This window comes from Capsella rubella, unplaced genomic scaffold (genome assembly GCF_000375325.1).
Source record: "Capsella rubella cultivar Monte Gargano unplaced genomic scaffold, Caprub1_0 scaffold_1, whole genome shotgun sequence".
Classification (NCBI taxonomy): Eukaryota; Viridiplantae; Streptophyta; class Magnoliopsida; order Brassicales; family Brassicaceae; genus Capsella; species Capsella rubella.
The window spans coordinates 9,479,434-9,500,638 of NW_006238923.1; the positions used below are offsets into that span (position 1 = coordinate 9,479,434).

The following is a 21,205-nucleotide window of genomic DNA, read 5'->3' on the forward strand; positions in this document are numbered from 1 at the left end:
ATAGTCCACCGAAGGTGATTGATGGACCCAAAATTTCATATTGTAAAAGCATGCAATAATGGAGTAATGGACAAACATTTTTTTGCGTGTTAAAGCATAATCTATAAACCATATTTACAGAAAATTTAGTCTTAATAATTTGTTGTACTGATTTATTATAGTTGTTGCTAACCTAAAAGCTTTGTCGTACTTTTTGAAAAGTCTCACAAAAACTAAAAGAGTTTTTTTTTTTTTTATGTCAACACGTTATCCAAATAACCTTGATCTTATATGACGCGTGATCAAGAAATATACATATTACTATGAAGCAAAAACAACTATAAATTCTTCTGGGGAGGCTTTTGTAACCATGATAACATGCAAAAGAAAAAATAGGTTTATAATTGAATATAACAGAGATAAACATTTGAGCTTTACTGAGGGAGTCTCGTTGTTTGTATATGCATCCTTGTTTCGCATGGAGTAGATCCATGCATGTTCAGATTAACACTTTGATGTTATAAAAATGACAAGAAAAACAGATATATGTGCTGTGTATGTATGTGAATAAAGGAAACTAAAAACATGAAACTTGTGAGGTGGCCGTAATATGTGACGCAGAGAACCAAAAATGTATAAGAGTCGGCGTGTCATCATGCATGGGTCACGCATTGCCTTGTGTGGATAAAAGCTCTCTCTCTCTCACACACCAAACCTCTTCTTACCTTTCTGATCACAAAATATAAAGGCACATTCAAAGACAAAAACTCTTTAAGTGTTGTCTACTTTATCTTTTGGACTAGTTCGACTTCAGTGAAGTTAAGTAGTACTTTTTATGATACAGAATCAGAGTAATTTAATTCAAATTCATTTTCTCAAATCCTGTAATATCGTTTATGATATAATTTTCAAAAGAAATTTGGTCAATTACTCAGTTCTAAAAGTCATAACAAAAACATATGTAATTTGAAAGATATAAATTAGGTGAACAAATGTGAAATGTTTTCTTAATCCTTAACACATCTCTTGTTTGCCTATATATTTTGATCCTAACTAACTCCCTACTGTCGTGGACATGTGTCATACCACATAATGTACTGGATTAAGCAGCTCTCTTTCTTCACGTTGTGGTTTCTTTGGGCTTTTCAAACGAAAGGCTTTTCTTTTTATTAAATCCTTTGTTTGTTTTTAGTGTATGTTTAAATTTAAATAATCCCATATGACAATAATAAACATTTTTTCAGCTAAAACATTACAAAAACAAAAAAAAAATTATATCATATAATTTAACAAAAAAAAACATGAGATCGAGGATTGAAACAATATATACGGGAGTTTATTAAAGAAAAAGTTATTTTTGTAAACGTCTCGTATGTATAGCTCATAAAACATAGAAAACAATCATAATTATATTGCAAACCAAACACTGTTGGTATATATATTTACTTTAAATCTGTGAACTAGTAAACACAACTACCAAGACATTCTGTATCCATCCTCTCGTTCGAATATGATGACTCCCTAACAATACTTCTTTATTATTATTATTATTTTGTAAGTCAACTAGAACGAAATAAGATGAATACCTTATTATTACCTAACTACATGTGTATAAACGAAAGCACTTACACAAAAAGGTAACTTAACGGTCTTCATTAATTACTTCGAATTGTAAGGTGTTAGAGAAGTGCTAGTGTATTAATTCCATCGTATATAAAACTATGTATAGCTTTCGTCGTATTCGAAGTACAAATCTACCAACCATTCTCATACATCGGATCATATTATAATATCGAACCAGAACTAACGATTATTCTCCAATTCTGACTTTAAACGAGACAAGAAAACGAGCAGTAATCATGCCACACCAATTTACTTTATATAATTACATGCATGCTACAAAAAAAAAAAAAGAAGAAGAAACAATTCGATCGTACAAGTCAATCCATTGATAATTAACTTTAAAAATGTGATAATTATACCATAAAGAGTATCAAAAAACACGATATGATGTAAAAGGACACATTCCATGAACCCGTGTGTATTATAAACGTTTAATTCGGAAGTAAGAGGAGTAACGAGTCTCGAACAAGGAATGAAACAGATAGGCAAATCCGTAAGATGCATTGTACCTCTTAACCCCGTCATCTCATTTCTAAACTTTAAGAGACAATTGAACATATCTTCAAGCTGTGATTTTATTTTCTTGGAATTTTTTTTAGAAGTAAAGAAGATTTTATGTGGGGATGATCTTAAGACAAAAAACGAGTTTGAATCTCATCTTGTCGGAATCTCCAACTCTATTCTGTGCCGTCCTAATATTATTATTATTTATTTATGTTTTAGTTTATCTTTTATCCAATTATACCTACTTGACCTTTTTATAACGTATAAGGCAATTTGCCTCCCAGCCGGACCAAAAAGATAAGAAGCTCAGATAACTTTTTTTAAAAACAATATTAGCAACACACAGTCAACTATAATACATACAAATTAGCTTTATTCATTTCACATGCCCATAACTAGATTAATTTATTTATACTTTTGTATATTATACCATTGATAAACCATGCATTTATATATAATACATTTGAGTGTTGAATTTCACATTATTTACATCTAAAACAATGTTAAGTTCTACTAACTAACGAAATTTAATTTAGAAAACCAAATACGCTAAGTCTTCGTAGGTTATGGCTTATTTCCGCCTTTTTCTTTTTGTTTTCTCTTGTTTTCTAATTTTTTAACCCACCTAACACAAAATACAAAACATACAATCATGAATGTAACATTTTTGCATTAACAATTTTATGATCAGCTAAAACTGTAATGAAAATTGAATTACTAACAAGTCATGTTACCAGTCACACGCATTATATATAAATTTATTTTTAGGTTTGGTTTTGTGTTCTAAACTTAATTTCTCGCAAAGGCAGATCATAGGTTTTGTTCATTCTTAAGAATGAGTTTTTATTTATCATATACAAGTATACAACTCGTCCTTAAAACTTAAAAGCACATGATATATCATCGACCAAACAAGTTTCATCGACCCCGGATATATCATGCTGCCTCCAAAAAAAGTAGCTACGAGAGACCTACCGGACAATTAGTAATTTAAGGTTGAAAACGGCATGGATTAAAAAGTTTTTTTGTTTTTTTGTTTTTTGTTTTGTTTTATAAAACATTTCTTGTTCTTTTTAGTGTTGTTGAATATGCGATAATGATTTCATAAATCGTGCATTGGCGTGGCCATATTTTTATTCTTCACCGCTTCTCTTGTGTGGCTGTGGCCAATGTAAAGTCTCTCTCATTATTATACTAATCTCTTGTCATCTTATACATAATGTATTTCCTTCTTTATATAGTTTAATTGAGATGAATGGATGGTTTATAAAAATAAGAATATGTTAATGTGTCGTGAAGGAACAAAGCCTGTTATTGTCGACCCCACAAGTTGACTGATCGTGTTCATCATCATGCATGGCTTCATTTCACTTCTTTAATTAACGACTTGTTCACGACACAAATGATTGTACCAGTTTAAGAATCTCTTGATCTCTCTTCATCATCACCAAATCTTCCTCAAGAAATATTCCCTTCATCATCAAGTGTCCCCGACCTATATATATATATAGTTGCAAAAGATCAAGAACTATATTATAACAACAAACGAACGAGAAGAAGAAAGAAGAACAACAGCAAGAAAGACAAGAAGTTGGAGGTTAGAGCCATGGACGTTTTTGTTGATGGTGAATTGGAGTCTCTCTTGGGGATGTTCAACTTTGATCAATGTTCATCATCTAAAGAGGACAGACCGCGAGACGAGATGCTTGGCCTCGCTAGCCTTTACAATGGTCATATTCATCAACATCATCACCAGAACAACGTCTTGTCTTCTGATCATCATGCTCTCTTGCTTCCTGATATGTTCCCGTTTGGTGCAATGCCTGGAGGAAATCTTCCGGCCATGCTTGATTCTTGGGATCAAAACCATCACCTCCAAGAAACGTCATCTCTTAAGAGGAAACTACTTAACGTGGAGAATCTATGCAAAACTAACTCCGACTGTGACGTCACAAGACAAGTAAGTAGAAGATCAATATACTGTATATAATGTTTACTTTCATTGATTATTACTATGCATAAAAAACTAATACACTTATCGTTTATGCTATACATAGGAGCTTGCGAAATCCAAGAAAAAACAGAGGGTAAGCTCGGAAAGCAATACAGTTGACGAAAGCAACACTAATTGTATAGATGGTCAGAGCTTAAGCAACAGTTCAGATGATGAGAAAGCTTCGGTCACAAGTGTTAAAGGCAAAACTAGAGCCACCAAAGGAACAGCCACTGATCCTCAAAGCCTCTATGCTCGGGTAACTTTAGAAAATGTTAAAACTTATATAAATTTTATATCAAAACCATATGACAATGAATAACATTCCTATTTTTTTAATATATATACGAGTTTTTAAATGTATTCTTAATTAATTGTTGCAGAAACGAAGAGAGAAGATTAACGAAAGGCTCAAGACACTGCAAAACCTTGTACCGAACGGGACAAAAGTAGATATAAGTACGATGCTAGAAGAAGCGGTCCATTACGTGAAGTTCTTGCAGCTTCAGATTAAGGTGTGTAGAATTATATATATAGAAAGTGGGTTATGATCTTTACACAACAACATTCATATGTTGTAGTTAACTAACCAACATGTATACAATGTAAAAAAAATGTAGCTGTTGAGCTCGGATGATCTATGGATGTACGCGCCATTGGCTTACAACGGACTCGACATGGGCTTCCATCACAACCTTTTGTCTCGGCTGATGTGATTGTGAAGGACTTACATACAAAAGTTACAACGTAATAATTTGTAAAGAGCAACCCATTTTAGAACATAATATTATCCTTAATTGGGGCCAACTAAAGAGATCTACTATAAGATCCTACGTACCATTTTTCTTTTCTTTTTTTGTTGTTGTTCGTTCTGATATTATTGTTATTCTTAATTAACTTCTTTTGTCTCTTTTGTCATTATTATTATGGTTCTAAGAAGAACTTTTGGTTCTCTCTTTTCTCTTTTTTGTAATTATATATTTAAGATTATAAAAAAGTCAACTCATCAGACTAATTTAATAACAGTCTTTCTTTCCCTTTTGCAAGTTTGAATACAAAGATATATAATTGAATTATTTTGCCAGGGTTTCAAAATGCAATTCAGGGATATAATTTGATATTTTCGACCGACTTTATATAGAAACGATCATGATAAAAAGATGAATTTATATTTTATGCCTACGATGATGATACTAGATGTAGTTTTTCTTTTGGGTACTACATTTTGTTGACTAATTACTATGAATGCTCAAGACCTGTTTAATTTTTGTGATTAGCACTAATCAAACTTGTGTCAAAGGATAAGTTTGAAACCCTAAAGAATTTAGGGTTTTATCCCTCAATTGCATTTTCTTACATCTCTTACATTGGTGTATTCAACCAACCAACCAAAAAAAAAGTTTATTTCGTCACTCAATCATGAATTTATACTAAATTTTATAAATATGGTGTTATTGATTAATTAAAACTACTTAAACCCTTCAAAATATTTACTTGCATACTATCTCAAATATAGGACCAAAAACAAAAAAAAGACATGCAAGTTCTAGTTTCGGTTTGGTTTGATGTTTTAATTTTGTTTTGTCAAACCAATCTGTATCGTGATCTCGCCAGTCGCCACCAGGAAGCCTCTCCACGAGTTAGAGGGTCTTAAACACTAACAAAGAGGGGTCTTCAACACAGAGCATCTTCTGTCTCTCTCTTCTGTCTCTCTCTCCCGGTCGCTGCCATGGCTTGCGCCGAGCAGCCTATCAAAAAGCGTCGGCTGTACGAGTCAATCCCTGAATCTCAGCCTCAGCCTCCGCCACCGCAACTGGAATCCCCATCTCCTTCTACGGTAGCGAGCTCATTCCCTGCTCCGGTGACGCCGTCGCCTCCATCTCAGGAGGAAATTCAAACGAGAAACAGGAACAGAGAAGAGATTAGAAGAGTGCATGACTGCTATAAGCGTCTTAAATCTTGTATTGCTCAGAGAGATGGCGGCGGCCGCTCTGCGAATCTTGAGCAAGCTTATCGCTCTCTCATCTCCGCTTCCAGAGGTTTATTTTCTCTCAATCTTAGTTTTTTACTTCCTCTCCCGTTTGATTCAGTTTTACCGATTGAATGAATACTCTGCTATATTTTGGATTTTGGAGTTGGTGGAGTTCAAATTTTTGATTTTGCTTGAGTTTTGTAGTTTTAGATATCTTTCTAAGAGAACGAATACTTCCAGTTGGCTTTTCTTAACTTAATTAGGTGAAGACTAGGGTTTAGAAGCAGAAATATTCTAGTTCAGTTCATTACAACCCTTTCATTAGCTCTAGCATTGTGACTTTTGTGTATGAGCTCTTAGTTGTAGATTAGAAGAAGACGAAGATGTGAAATCAAAGTAGCATGATAAAGCCATGTATATGCTGGTTGTGTCTCTTTGTTGCCCATATCAAATTGTGTTCCTTACATTTATTGTTACCCTCTTCCATTCCCTTCTTATATATGTGAAAACCGGAATGTATCAGTACTTAAGGTTTTATATATTTCCAATTCTTGAGAAAAGCCTGCTCATGTAGGGTTCACTATCTGTAGTTCCATTCATACGTGAGGTGGGGGGTGGTGTGTAGTTATTTGGGAATTATTCTTGGTGTAGGCCAAACTAGTGCAAAAATTTTAGTCTCAAAAGTAGATTTTGTAGTTGACCTCAAGAATTTTCAGATATTTTGAAATTGATACAAAGTTTAGACAAAGGATTCTAATCTCTCAAGTGTACCTCATGTAGTCATTTTCTGCACAAGAATAGAAGCCTTAGAATGAAGTGTGTTGGAGTAATGATTTAGATAGTTTCTTATACTTGCAGGTTGTACTAGCGTTAAGCGCCTTGTGGCTGATCTCCTTCCTCGATATTCACTGTACTGCCCTACTGCTATCGGAGATGCAATTCAAGCTGTTATCGACATGCATAACTTTAGCTTGGAAGCTTTAAAGAGAGGACAAGATGCTGATGGTATTGCTTTTCAAACTGCTAAAGCCTGCATATTTGGTCTAGTTGACCTATGTTCTGCTGCTTATTCAAAGAAAACGTCATCACCAGGGGCTCGTGATATATGCTCTGCTGTGTTCAGAAATGTGTTAACCTTCTTTGTGCTGTCCTTTGAGGGGAAAGATATTTTCCAGATAGTTGACAAGAGTGATTTGGCGGTGCAAGAACCTGACAAAAAAATTTCTCAGCTGATGCAAAAACTTTCAGATGGAAACTCGTTACCTTTGATGAAACTATCCCAATTTCGTGTTTTAGCTTTACTGAAAGTATTCTTCAACTTCCCTAAAAAATCAATTGCCACTTGTTTCGGATTCTTCAATTCATCATCAACAGAAGATGTAGCCACGGGGAGGTATCTCATTACTCATATGACAGAAAAGATTAATGATAGTGATGCCGCTAGTAATGAACCTGAAGTAGACGAGAATTCTGGTCAGACAGGTTCTAACAATATAGAGGCTACTGGTAAGAATGTGGAAGTGTTGAATGGGGTCCAAGAAGAATCCAACAGTCTAACGAACTGCTTGTTAGGAATGGTAATGCTCTGATTAGTTTAGAATCAATATAGGTGGCATTGGTTCTCTAAGTTTGTTTTGTATTTATGTAGGTTTTTAGTTATTATTAATATTCCCTGTTTTGAGCACCAACCGTGTCATTCATTTCATTCAGTTGCTTCTTTCTTGAAACTATATATGGCTAATGTGTAATGGGTGTATACTGCTAAAAGTCTAATAGTTTCAAGAATCCTTCATGCAGGTTATTAGGAAGAGTCCCTCCACTGGTAGGTGGGCCTTCTTTCAGTATAAGAAAATATGCAGCCTGTCATCCTTTGTGGATATATCCAGTGCTATTCCTTCTCTAGAAGAAATCTTTGGATATCTGGGGAAAAATATCAAGTTAGAAGATTGTCAACTGGAGAGTGACGAGGATGATTATGGAAAATCACTTTCACATGTGAAACCTCACAGTTCTGCAGAAAATGATGTCCGCTCTAGTGCTGGATCAGTTTATGATGCGGGAGGTTCACGATCAATGGATTTTGAGACTGTTGACCAGAGAGACTTGTCATGTGGTAGATCTTCAGTCCCAAGGGGATTAGTAAACCATCATACACCGTCTCCTTCTGCAAGAGTTCCTTCAGATTTAAGGACCAACTCTGCGGATCGTAGGAACAATTTTGTTCTTGCAGGATCACCTGTTTATCAGGCAGCACCCCATGTCCCTTCATCTGGGCAAATTGTTTGGTATTTGGATGGGGACCCCACTGCTTATGACATATATCCGGCTTCGGGGCAGTTGTGGTTAGGTTATTTAGGACCAGATGAAACTGAAGGTCATCTAAGGTTTCAGCTTGATAGGTACGGTCCCGTAGACCGTTTCTTTTTTGATCCAGTGAAAGGATTTGCCCTAGCGGAATATAGAAGTATAATTGATGCAATCAGAGCTCGTGAATATCTGCGAGCGCAATTTCCTTGGCGCATTAAATTTATGGATATAGGCGTTGGTGCAAGGGGATCTTTGAATGGAGTAGCATATGGTTATTGTACTCATTTGTATATTGGTAGCATCAATAGCCAGTGGGAGAGGGATGAAATTGTCCATGAGTCGCGGCAAGCCCTTTATAAGGGACCTCGCATGGTGACTGACCTATACTATGAACATGCCCTTCTGATGGAGTTTGATACACCAGATGATGCTGCTGTTGTAATGGCCCATCTCAGGTTTTTTCGTGGAGAAAAGAGTAAATTTCACCTGGCATCAATCAATCCTCCTTTGCCTCATGAAGATGGAGGAAGGTTTGTCTCTGCTTCTCCCCACCTATGTTATTAGTAATGTATCCACTTGACTTTGTATCTTCTCACACGCTCTGAGCTTTCTGACTTTGGTATAGTTATGCATTACATGCTTTTATCTTTATTTTTGTCTCATTGATTTGATGTGGAAGTTTCTTGTCTGAGCAGTTATCCAGAGAGGCACCTTCAAGTACCTCCATCGTCGAAACAGGATAGTGGATCAGGGGATTATGTGTCCCCCTTAATGAGTACGGATAACCATTGTAATTCTGTTCCCCGTGGAGCTACATTTCAGCAAAACTGGCCTGTTTCTGGTAGCACTCTTGTAAATTCTGCACAAGGAGGTTAGTTTTATCTCTTCTCTTATCTCCCCTGAAGCATGTTCACTTGTGACAAGAAAGATGTGTATGAAATTAAGACCACCATGCCTCGGTCTCAGGAACTCCTCCATGTGTTCCCATGCCAGCTCCAGGACAGCCTGCAGTGCCTGCTACTCCAACATCTCAAATTCCTCCATCTCCGTTTGTTCAACAATCCATATACCCTCCTCCAACCAGCTCATGGGATACAAGATCTCTAATCTCCCCAAGCGGTGATGCTGTAGCAACATCTTCACAGATGCAGGGACCTCCACCGCAGCAGATTTCAGGTCCATACATGCCACCTCCTGTGCTTCCAGTCTCTCAGACACAAGGACCTCAAGTTCAGCAATATGATCAAGTGTACCCACATCCGCCTGTAGGACACTCATTACCCTGTGTAATCCAGCCACCACTACAACATCAATCCCAGCCACCGGAACCCTTACCTGAAATGATGCCACCTCCGCCTCAAGCTCCACCACCTCCTTTGCCTCACTCACACCCACCTTTGGTTCCTCCTCCCCCTTGTTCATCATCATCGTCCCCACACTTACCTCCAGTGGTCACACAGTTGTCTGGACTAGAGGCCTCCAAACAAAACATAGGGCAACATTGGCAGGGTGCTTTGTCGAAAAGTGGAGTTCATTACTCCACCATCATTGCACAGAGACTGGAATCAGACATTTGCAAATATATCATTGCATCTTCCGAGCCTGTGCAGTGAGTGACAATACCTCACTCTTATATTTGATGTCTTGGGTTCATATTGTGTCTTTCTCTATAATAAAGTGATGTGCTATGAGAATAAACATTTGTTTCCTTCTTGCAGATGGCCAGTTAAATTGGATATGACCAAGCGCACGGATATGAAGCACGTAAAAGCTACTTTTACGAATACACAACCACACAAAGTGAGTTTCCAACTCCATTACCAAGTAAAATTAATGACTGCAAGCATTTTTCTTACGATTTGAGGTATCATGTTTTGCAGAGGGAGGTCTGTCAGCTAAGTCCCGCAACTTTTAGCGATAGTAAAGGGGTATGTGATCAACTTTTCAAACCCTTAGTCAATTTAAACATGCATACTGCAATTTTTTAAAAAAATTCCTGTGTAGATATTACTCTATCAAACTTACTTCTTTGTTTGGCAGCTCCAAGATTTTATATCATACTTGAAGCAGAGAGATTGTGCAGGAGTGATAAAGATCCCTGCATCAAGTCCCATGTGGGCAAGGCATCTCTTCATTCTTCCCCACTCGCAAGAGACATGTTCCTTACTTTCGGTTTCCCCGTCTTCCTCTGAATGCTTGATCGGTTTGGTTTTGCCCAAGGATACAAACGCTGAGTGCTCATGACATATATCCCCTGGGACAAAGGAGAGTAAATGAAAGACTTTCATTGCTTATGTGCTTAAGGTAGTAGTTCAAATCACTCTGTAAATGAACTTACTAGTGTAATAATCTCTCTCTTTCTTCTCCCTTTTGAGGGAACCAATTGTAGATTTGTTTAAACGATTTTAGCTGTCGCATCTTTCTCTAGATAAAGTCATATAAATTTTGTCAGGTTTTGTGTATATGCTTTTTGCATTTGGTTGGCGCATTCGACCGGACCGGTTGATGCGACCTCCCTTACCGAAACCAACTTGAAAACCCAGATTTTAATTTGAACCAGATTTTATAGAAACCGGCTGACAGATTTTAGATCATTATTGGCCAAACGCGAATTTAATCAATCAAAAACTCAAACGCTGTTCATGGAATCAGGAGCATTTTATTGACTCCGACAAGAGCGTAGCGTATATCAGCAGCGGCTGCGCCTTTCCTCCTCCTCCTCCTCCAGCATCCTCTTCGTCTGAATTACAGGACCGTCGTATATTCTCTTTTCCTCCGTCTTCGATCTTCTCATAGTATACCATCATGTCTAACCGACGCTCGAATCGGCAAGACGAGAACACAAGATACATCCCCAAGGGTCATCAGCAGCAGAAGCTCATTCCCAAACCCATGACTCCAACTCCTACCTCTGATTCTTCTACTACTTTCCCCGTTTCTCTCTCGTCTTCTCTTAGGCAATCAGACTCCTCCACTGCGAGTTCCAGAGTCTCCGCTTCCGGTGATAGTAGGGTTAGGATGGGGGATCAGGGACAGTTGGTGGCTCAAGGAGGTGGGAGTTTCGTGAATTACTTGCCGCAGGATGAGGCTGTAGCCGCCGGTTTAGGCCCCGATGAAGGAGGTTTGGATGCTGTTGAGTCTCAGGGAGTGGTAGATCTCCTCAATAGAGAGCTCACAAGGTTGCTTAAGCTCAATCCTAGAGATTTTTGGAGAGAAGGTCATGGTTCTTTTTGATTTTATGTTATGGTGGCTCCTAATGTCTACAATTTCTCAGTTTAGCTTTTGTCTCGAGTTTAATTTTTTTCTGTGTGATGGATTTTGGGCTGAATTGACTGCTCTTGGTAAAATGACAGTGGCTAGTGATGCATCGTTGCATATTTTTCTGGATAGCTTCCTGCAGTTTAGAAGCAGATGGTATGATTTCCCGTTTCATGGTGTCAAGGGAATTGTTGCCGGTGTAATTGTTGGAGAACTCGAGTTATGCCGCCGCGTTTTCATGGTCTTGTATAGAATGTGAGTCGCTGCTTGTTTCATAACCTCATGGATGTTCTTTACAAGTAATTTCGAATAGTCTTTCTCTGTCATATTAGTGTGAAACTTTGAACCTGGAGCCGAAGATGGTTCTTTACTTTCGATTTTTGGGTCTTGTGAGTTGAGGAGTTTGTATATTGGTTATGGCAGATCTTCAAATAAGGATCCCGGTGCTAGAGCTTCTGATAGCCTCAGTCTGAAAGATCATGAAGGTGGCCTTTTGCTCTTTATCTATGCTAATTCCATTCAGTTGCTGGTAGTTATTATATTCTGAAAGATTGACATATCTCATGTAATTCCTCTGGGTTACTAAATTTTTAGGTTATATGTTTTTGTGCACCATCCTTGGTGTTTAGCTGCTTTTACTAATCTGAACTAAAGTATGATTTACTATGATTCTTTACTGACCAACTCCCTGGTACTATTAGACCATCTGGAGCTTAAGTAAATTTCCATCATTTACTCAGAAGTATAGTTAGAAGTAGGGCTGTTGTGAAGGGGATTTGACTGTTGAGATTAATTTGTAGCACAGTTATTTTTTAACTTACGTTTAGATTCCTGTACATGTTCCATTTAGATTTTAGATAAGTTTTACGAGTCTTATGCTTGCATTGGTCGACATTTGTGTTCAGACATGTTTGATTGTAAACTCAGCTTGTTTGTAAACGAATGTTTCTTAGACCAGCTCAAGATAGGCAACTGATTAGAGCTGGTTTGTCTAGGGCAGAGTTAAAGAGAGCTAGCACCAGAATCCGTATGTGATTCTTGAGTATATTTGGATTTATATAAGAATCAGGTAGTGGAGGAGTCCTCATTAAGACTTTTCAGGATGAACTGAATTCATCATTGCAGTAAACTAGAGTTCTTGTGCCTGATTCTTTTTTCTTTTCTTTTCGTGCCAGACGTGTTTTGTAGGAATTTTCAAATCTTGGTACCTAGCTTACAGTTGTTCACTAGTTTTGTTTGTAGTTCTTTTGCAGGAAAAGAAGTTACTGGACTTGCCAAAATTATTGGATATATGTGCTATATATGGACATGAAAATGCAGAGCTCACAAAATCATTAGTAAGTCATTAGAAAGTTAATTGGTCCGTAAAGTTGAGATCATCTTTTATCTCTGTGCATCATTGGGCTAGGATTGATTCTCCTTTTGTGACATTTGACATCCTGGGATTCCCAATTGTTGATGGATAAGATTTCTTAGATAATCTTCTATTCTTTTGCTAATGTAATTGTCTTTTTCCCAGATTGAAAATGCTGTCAAATCACAAAATGAGATTCCTGAAAGTTTAAATATGATGTTGTCTCATTTCTTGGGTATCCTGCACACAATGCATCACCGTTGCACCTCATCTTTGGAGGTATGTTATATGATTTTATTTCAGAAACTGTACTTTGAGATAAATTATTTAAATTCACTTAAAAGTGTTAAATTTAACATTCTTGGTCTATAAATTCTTGTTTTGATTTTGACTCTTCGATTTTCCCTTTGATCATATATCTACTTTCGTATCTGTAGACCTTAGTATCAAGTGCAAATGGTGAAGACCATGGACATAGACAACTCCATTCAGACCTTTTAGAGGTTAAACTTCTGTCCCTTATTATATTTATTAATATATCTGTTGTGCGTTTTGCTTCTGTAGACACATGAGATTAGTAACATATTAATTACATAATTTTTTTGGCTCTTCAATTGTTAGTTTAAAAGTGCTTATAGTTTAAATTTAAAACGTGATACATGACTCTTTTGTGTTGATCTTTTTCAAGACGTCTATCTAATGCCTGATAAGGTTTTCATTGTTACTACATAGGACATACATATTAGCTGATTATACTAGGTTGAGGAATAAAGCTTGCTTTAGGAATTGACTAACATATATTTCATCTTTATTATGTTTTTTCACATGAATACGTATGAGTGAGCATGCAGACACACTTGCACGAGTAGAACGCTTGTGTGCACACACTTAACTTAACACTAAATTATTCTAAATATAGCATGCCAAGTTTCTTTTCTTGTTGTAATTTATAACATGAACACATGATTTTGCTTGTTTATAGTGTATGGGCATTATCTGTTCTAATGTCTTTTTCTTTCTGATTAGGTTATGGACTTCATTAATGATGGAGTTGTTTCTTTGGATGCTTTTATCTCTGCTTATACACCAGCAGTTTTAATCTTAGCATGCCCTGTTGAGACAAGGTGTGCACCATCTTTTATCTAAATCTTTCAATAATGAATAGTAACCCCTAATCTTGCTCTTCCACCCATAATTAGTTGATAAAAATCATCTGTAATTGGATTTGTATTAAATTCCAACTATGGGATTCTCATGATTGATGGATAACAGTATTAATAGTAAAACTTTGGTTGCTATTAGTGATCTATATTTGGCTTGTTATGGATTTGTTTGTATCATAACCTAACTCCATCTGTGCAGTTATGGGAGCGATGAACTTCTCTTCAGCCTTGTTCGGTTGCATGATTCATTGCTTCCATCACTTCATCGTGGCTTTCAGGTCTTGTTCAAGGATGGAGACCATGATTCTCTTTCAGATATATCAACGAGTTTAAACATGTTATCAACAAGGATTGGAAGATTATGTTGGAACATATTAGATATTAGTTATCTCAGCAATGATGTGTTCAATCACGAAACTTCAGTTCCAGCTGTCACAAAGATGTTCCCGTCAAGAGTAGAGGACCCTATGGTGAGGGCAGATATATTGATTCAAACATTCAGGGAGATCAGTGGACTCTCTGAGCAGTCAATGGATAGCAAGAACCGATTACTCCATAAGCTTGAGAAGAATTACAAAATAATTGATAGACTTAGGAGTTTACAAAATGCAGGTATTTTCATGCACAATTTGGTTCTGCCCAGCTGTACATGATTTTCCATGTCAAAGTGGGTTCTAGTCTTTAATATGTATGGTCTGTTAGGATAGATTGTGTAGTTCACCGACAGTGAAGTAAGCAACATATTAACTTCACTGTTAGCTGGTGAATCATTGTGAAATTTTGTGCAAAAGCTCATTGCTTCTTAATACCATGAGTTATAAGCATTATGGCTAAAGCAGTTTGCTACTGGTTTCGATGCAGGATGGGTATCAATGGAAGATGAGCAGCTTCAATATTTGTCCATGATCATGTTGCATTCTGCAGACACTGTCTCTATGAAGGAGTCACCGCTTCTTCTAACTGATGGTGGAAAGACCAAAGATCTTATGGATGAGAATGCTGTAGTTATGCAATCCAAGATCAGTCAAATAAAAGACATATTCCCTGAGTATGGGAATGGTTTCTTAGCTGCATGTCTTGAAGCCTATAACCAGAATCCAGAAGAAGTTATACAGAGGATTCTTGAGGGAACGCTCCATGAAGATTTGCAGCGATTGGATACTTCACTGGAGACGATGCCACAACCCAAAACTGCTCCAACTCTTAGGAGCAAAGACAAAGGGAAAGGAAAACTCATTGAATCTGACACCAGTAGCTCTGCTATTTACACAGAGCAACCGATCACACGTCCTTCGCTTCCAGCTTCATCAGCCTCATCCACAGCGGTTGGTAGATTTGTCAGAAAACCAAAGGATGATATTCCAAGCTACAAAATTCTAGACGCTAGAAAAGAATCCGACAGAGAGAGGAACGCGGCCCTACTTGCACAATACGAATACGACGATGAATACGATGACTCTTTTGATGATCTGGGCTTGAGTGTTGCGGAATCAGGTACAGAAGAAAGCGGGGCTTTCAGTAACAGAGCTGGACCGGAGCCCTCTGATGCTCCGAAGTGGGGTAGCAGAAAGAATCCTCAATTCTATGTGAAAGATGGTAAGAACTACAGTTACAAAGTGGCAGGTGCAGTAGCGGTGGCAAATGCAAACGAAGCTTCACTGGTAAATGAAGCTGAGGGAGATAAGATACTTGGGTTGGGACGTGGAGGGAATATCCCTCTGGGAGCGGTTAGAAAGCTGACAGAGTATCAGGCACAGAGAGATGAAAAGAGTCAGCCTAATAATGTGAATGCAAACACAGGCGATGGAGGGAGAAGGGGAAGGGGAAGGGGAAGAGGAAGAGGAATGGCGAACAGAGAGCAGCAGCCGCAAGAGAAGAGTAATGAGAGCTATAACAACTCAGAGGTTGCTACAGAGACGGAGAATGGAGGAGGAAGGGGTCGAGGAAGGGGGCGAAGAGGAGGAGGAGGGAGAAATCATAATCATAAAGACAGAGCTATGAAAAAACACATAGCTAGTGTTTCTGGTTTCTAGAGGTAAACAAAAGAAAAAAAATAACAAAAGCACAATACTACATTTTAGTGGGTCTTTCTTTTTTCTTTTTTTGGAATACACGAAAGAAACTTAATGGTTTACAAAAATCAATACTTCATTTTTGATTGTAATGCTTGTTTCTGGTAATTAAAAGAAGAAAACTGGCAAATATTATTCCCTTTTTTTTTGTTTTTTTTTGTTAAACAAGTATCTTCTGATAATTTGTACAACAATAGTAATCAATTCCAAATTTCCAATTGGAAAATAGACTAAACATTTGGATATGTGCATATCAAAAGAAGTAAATTACAGTAAAACCTCTATAAATTAATAATGTTGGGACTACAGAAATTTATTAATTTATAGTGATATTAATTTATCTATAAATTAATATTTATTATTTTATAGTATAAATTAATAATTATTAATTTATAGTGGTATTTTAACTCTTTTTTTTTTAATTATGAATTGGGACAATTTTACAAAATAAGATTAGTCTTTAAGATTATATAAATTTTTATGGTTTAGTATTGAATTCTATATTTATATATAAAAAATTACAATGAATTAATTTTTTATAAATAAATTCACTTCTATGCAAAGTATATACATAAATTCAAATTTATGATTAACCTGAATTGTTATCTTTTAACATCCTATAAAACAAACAAAAAATGAATATGATGCATATTTATAAATAGAAAATATTAAAAAATTGTTTATTTTATGATGTTATGGAATATATTATAAGATTATAGTTTAAAATATAATAAAAACTTTTTTTTTATAAAGATGAGGTCTAGGAGAAATTCATTTTTACAAACAACTAAAACCATATTTCAACATAACTAATTATATCACATATATATATATATATATGTGTGTGTGATTATTAATTTATGTTATTATTGGGACTATATTTATATAGGGATTTCAAAAAAACTTATTATGTTATTATCTTATCGAATTTGGTTAATTTTTACACTGCCCCGACTTGGGACCAGCAAAATTTATTAATTTATAGTGTTTATTAATTTATAAAGTATTAATTTATAGAGGTTTTACTGTATTTGTGGTGGATAATGACTAATGAGTCTACAATCAACTAATACACGGTTTGTTGTGAGGTCTACGTAACACGCGAGAAAGTGTCCATAATAATATATACTTTTTTTTTTTTTTTTGGTCATCACTATAATAATATATACTTATCCACGTGATTAACGAATAATATATAGGACAAAGTTTTCCCTTTTTTCTGTGGCAAAATATAAAAAGATAAATAAAAGGAAAAACAAATTCTAGCCTAAGTAGGAGATATTAGGAGCTAATTTGATTTGGATTAGGAACTTAATAGAGAGACTCCCTTATGTATAAATAAAGTAATTAAGGAACACATTCGATGGCTAATTAAAACCTCAGACAGAGAAAAACAGAGATAGAGAGAGAGACGTAACTATACAAAAAAGGTTCTTATTCATTCAATCTCAAAAGTATTAAACCACATCAGTAAGAGAAAAGATGATCAAATCGTACAAGAGAACCACGAGCCGGTTCGCAAAATTAGGGAGCACGGCTTTACCAACATTATCTTCGTTAATTCGTGCAAAACAACTTGGTACGTATATTTTATTTTTTTAAAAATGTATAAGTTAGTATTTGTTGCATGGAATTGAAATTGTAATGGTTAGTGCAGCTAGCGTTTACGTCGTTAATGTTGGTTTGTTGTGTCTAGAAAGAACATTAAACTAAGCTAACACAAATAATGGAAAAAGTATATAAAAGACCAAAAAATAAAGGAAATTGGAAAAAATTATTACAGTCACGTCGGCAAAGTTAAGATCGGACGGTAGAAAAGAAGACACGTGTAAGAGGATATTCGCAGATGTGAATGAGATATGATTCTTTGGTCCGATATATCACCGAGTAGAAGAGTCTCCTCCTTTTGTCTCGATATATAAAAAGAGTCACCACTTTCATCCCCACGTTTCTTCTTTTGGCAAAGACGAAAGTCTCAAACTCTCTCTTCCTCTCTCTCTCTCTCGGCCTCTCTCGACCTCTTACCCCAAAAAACCCAGAAATCACCTCTTTTAATGGATACATCGCCTCTACGATCTCATTCCTCCTCATCTTCCAGACTTTTATTGCTCTTCTTTTGTCGATTTCGTGCTTCGATTCCTTCTTCCTCTGCTTCAGATCGTCTTCATCCTTCCTCTACTTTTCAGTTTCTCTTATAAGTCCTTTTCAATCTTTTTCTTTTTGTTTTGTTTCATTTTCTCTTAATTTCCGCAAAGTATTGAATTAGCCGCACGACAACATAATCATGGGGAGGAGTAAGCTTCAATTTTTCTGTATCTTAATTGATTTCAATTTCCAGTTCAATTTTTCACTTGGGTTTGTTTGTTTGTTTGTTTTAGGGTTCAATTGATTCTGCTTTTTCTAATTAACTGCTAAATCTCTGCTATACCCAAATTCTATTCTCGTTAGTGTTTTATAAATTTGGATTCTTTGATTCACTTTGCTGAAATTTTTTGTTGTTTTTTCAGAATCTCAGCGTAATAAGAACGCGACCATGTTTGATAGTGATGATGATACAAGTAGTGTAAGCTCTTCCTCCACCATGCCATCTGAGAGAGTGTTGAATAATGGCATGGATGAAGTCACTGTTCACAAAGATGCTTTGTTGGATCAATCCCTTGATGCTCTCTATGAGAAAAGGTCTCTTTCTGCTTTTATAACCCAAGCTTGTTTTTTTTTGGTTGCAAAACTTATATATGGATTTCGTTTCTGGATTTGTAGGAGTTCAACGAGAGAGCAAGCTCTGGCCTCCATTGTTGATGCATTTAACAGCGACATGCAGCTTGAGTTTGTGGAAAATAAGTAATACTCATTCCTTCTTCTAGTTTCAAAAATATTAGAGTCTTGTGTAGTGTATTTATGACACCTGTTTCTTCTTAATGATGCAGGTTTGCGACTTTATTGCATCAGTGTTTACACTGCATCAAGAAAGGGTCTACTAAGGAGACCGCATTAGCATCGCATGTTATTGGTAAGTCTCTTGAGTAAATAGGCAACTCATGAATCATCTTCAGCAATCTTTGTATTGAGCCGTATTAACAACTAATCCGTGGTGTTTGCAGGATTGCTAGCATTAACTGTTGGTCTTGGGGATCAAGCAAAAGAGATTTTGGAAGAATCTGTCACTCCTCTTTCTCAAGCCCTTAAATCTGGTCGTGAAATTTTGAAAATAACCTCGGTATGGATGATTTAGTAATCAAGCAGTTTCTTCATTCCAGCTCAGCTCTCTAAATAATGTTCACGCTTGTTGATATCCTGCCTTTTTATTGTAGATACTCGAGTGTTTAGCAGTCATAACCTTTGTTGGTGGGAATGATCCAGAGCAAACTGAGAAATCAATGCAAACAATCTGGCAAATGATCCACCCCAAACTAGGCTCTAATGTATGCGTCTTACTTTTTCTCATATCAATCTGGTTTATTAAAAAAGTAGGTTATCTGGTCTAAAGTATAAAGTAGGCTCACATGTATGTTGGCCTTTTTTTTGTAGGTTGTGGCAACTAAACCTTCACCTGCTGTAATAAGTGCTGTTGTCTCTTCCTGGGCGTTTCTGCTCACAACAGTTGATCGCTGGACACTAGGTCCTAAAATTTGGCAAGAGTAAGTGAACCATCGGGCTTTTCTGTACTGTAGTCCTTCTTATTCATGGATATATAATCTGATTAGATATTAATGTCATTGCAGGACCGTAGCTTATCTCTCTACATTGCTGGAAAAGGATGACCGATCTGTACGTATAGCTGCTGGTGAAGCACTTGCGGTGATATTTGAGTTGGGAACCCTAGAGAAGTTTTCTGCCGAAGCCAAAGAGTCTGCTAATGGATCAGTGAAAGAAGGAAGTGTGTCTCAGGAGGCATTGATTCACATGCATGGCTTGAAAGCTAAAGTCACCAAACAAGTTAGAGAGCTATCTGCAGAGGCAGGTGGTAAAGGTTCTGCTAAGAAAGATCTCAACACCCAACGATATTTGTTCAAAGATCTTGTTGAATTTCTTGAGGTATACCTTCACCTTTTCTCCTAATGAGGTTTAAGTTTGACTCTTCTGGTTGGAATTTGTATATGATACGTTTTAATTATGATTAGGACGGATGTGCTCCAGAAACTTCAACAAAAGTGGGAGGAGACTATTTACAGACAGCAACGTGGTATCAAATGATACAGTTGAATTATTTGAAGCATTTCCTTGGGGGTGGTTTTATTAAACATATGCAGGTCTGTTTGCTTATATTCCCTTTTGATTCAAGTGTCGACCTACCCTCTTTAAGTTTTCTTTCTTATAAAGCTGACGGTGTGCTGTTTCATACAATTTGGTTATCAGGAGAATGAATTCCTTCATGAAGTATTTAGTTTCACTCCAAAGAAGATTGGTGGAGGAAAGATGACTAATGACGAAAAGGTATGTTTCTCGGATCTTCTAGAAATATGTGTTTTTATTGCCGAATTCATTGTAGAAATCTGTGTTAACAAAACTGGATTTTGCGATTATTTTGTTGCAGAGGTTGTTTAAATCACCAAATTCAGCCCTCAACAAAGCAAGAACGCAGTTCCTGACCAAGCAGAGGATGTTAGCTAAGGTATTTATAAATTGTGGTTTGAGCTTTTGTCTCTGGTAGAGAGTATTGTTGTACAGAAAAATTTATGAAAGTGCAATTTGTTTCCAACTGTGATGCAGAATATGAACGTTGGGCATTATGCAGCGACAGAAACGATGGAGGAGGAATGATCTTTACAATTGACTTTGAAGCTTTGCAAACTCATCTGCTACTTTTGAAAAACTGTTGTTGTATCATTTACACGTTTTTGTTACATGTTTTTGATTGGTCCGATCATTATTACACTTGAAACCTCTTTTCATTTATAACAAATTTTCGTCTGTTGGGTGTTATTCCTATCATTCAAAAGTCGGTATGATGTTAGAGAGCCATTGACCAATTGTATTTTA

General features: G+C 36.4%; 4 protein-coding genes across 7 annotated transcripts; all 4 read left to right on the top strand.

Moving 5' to 3' along the window:
* The first annotated feature begins 3,712 nt into the window (after positions 1 to 3,712).
* LOC17897304 (transcription factor bHLH54) lies at positions 3,713 to 4,996 on the top strand. Its single transcript, XM_006304382.2, has 4 exons — positions 3,713 to 4,066; positions 4,164 to 4,358; positions 4,483 to 4,614; positions 4,720 to 4,996. Exons 1-4 carry the CDS (start codon positions 3,713 to 3,715, stop codon positions 4,813 to 4,815), a joined length of 777 nt encoding a protein of 258 aa, XP_006304444.1. The 3' UTR covers positions 4,816 to 4,996.
* A 784-nt stretch (positions 4,997 to 5,780) lies between these two features.
* Positions 5,781 to 10,840, top strand: LOC17900547. 3 transcript variants are annotated; one of them, XM_006306576.2, is made up of 8 exons: positions 5,781 to 6,138; positions 6,930 to 7,648; positions 7,869 to 8,908; positions 9,074 to 9,249; positions 9,345 to 9,987; positions 10,097 to 10,178; positions 10,259 to 10,306; positions 10,419 to 10,840. In XM_006306576.2, the coding sequence occupies exons 1-8, from the start codon at positions 5,829 to 5,831 to the stop codon at positions 10,620 to 10,622; spliced, it is 3,222 nt and encodes a 1,073-aa protein (XP_006306638.1). In that variant the 5' UTR covers positions 5,781 to 5,828; the 3' UTR covers positions 10,623 to 10,840. The 3 variants fall into 3 exon arrangements, with proteins under 3 accessions (XP_006306638.1, XP_023633078.1, XP_023633077.1); XM_023777310.1 differs by having other exon boundaries at positions 6,057 to 6,133; positions 6,927 to 7,648; XM_023777309.1 differs by having other exon boundaries at positions 6,061 to 6,138; positions 6,914 to 7,648.
* A 205-nt stretch (positions 10,841 to 11,045) lies between these two features.
* Positions 11,046 to 16,360, top strand: LOC17896934 (activating signal cointegrator 1 complex subunit 2). 2 transcript variants are annotated; one of them, XM_006303089.2, is made up of 9 exons: positions 11,046 to 11,595; positions 11,732 to 11,891; positions 12,060 to 12,121; positions 12,879 to 12,973; positions 13,156 to 13,269; positions 13,428 to 13,493; positions 14,017 to 14,114; positions 14,353 to 14,765; positions 15,015 to 16,360. In XM_006303089.2, the coding sequence occupies exons 1-9, from the start codon at positions 11,184 to 11,186 to the stop codon at positions 16,184 to 16,186; spliced, it is 2,592 nt and encodes an 863-aa protein (XP_006303151.1). In that variant the 5' UTR covers positions 11,046 to 11,183; the 3' UTR covers positions 16,187 to 16,360. The 2 variants fall into 2 exon arrangements, with proteins under 2 accessions (XP_006303151.1, XP_023633079.1); XM_023777311.1 differs by lacking the exon at positions 11,046 to 11,595 and having other exon boundaries at positions 11,873 to 11,891; positions 12,890 to 12,973.
* Positions 16,361 to 18,158: 1,798 nt separating this feature from the next.
* LOC17900639 (interferon-related developmental regulator 1) lies at positions 18,159 to 21,187 on the top strand. Its single transcript, XM_006304888.2, has 12 exons — positions 18,159 to 18,519; positions 18,733 to 18,904; positions 18,986 to 19,066; positions 19,153 to 19,235; positions 19,327 to 19,442; positions 19,537 to 19,647; positions 19,754 to 19,863; positions 19,948 to 20,260; positions 20,347 to 20,475; positions 20,582 to 20,659; positions 20,760 to 20,837; positions 20,936 to 21,187. The coding sequence occupies exons 1-12, from the start codon at positions 18,510 to 18,512 to the stop codon at positions 20,984 to 20,986; spliced, it is 1,332 nt and encodes a 443-aa protein (XP_006304950.2). The 5' UTR covers positions 18,159 to 18,509; the 3' UTR covers positions 20,987 to 21,187.
* The last annotated feature ends 18 nt before the right edge of the window (positions 21,188 to 21,205 follow it).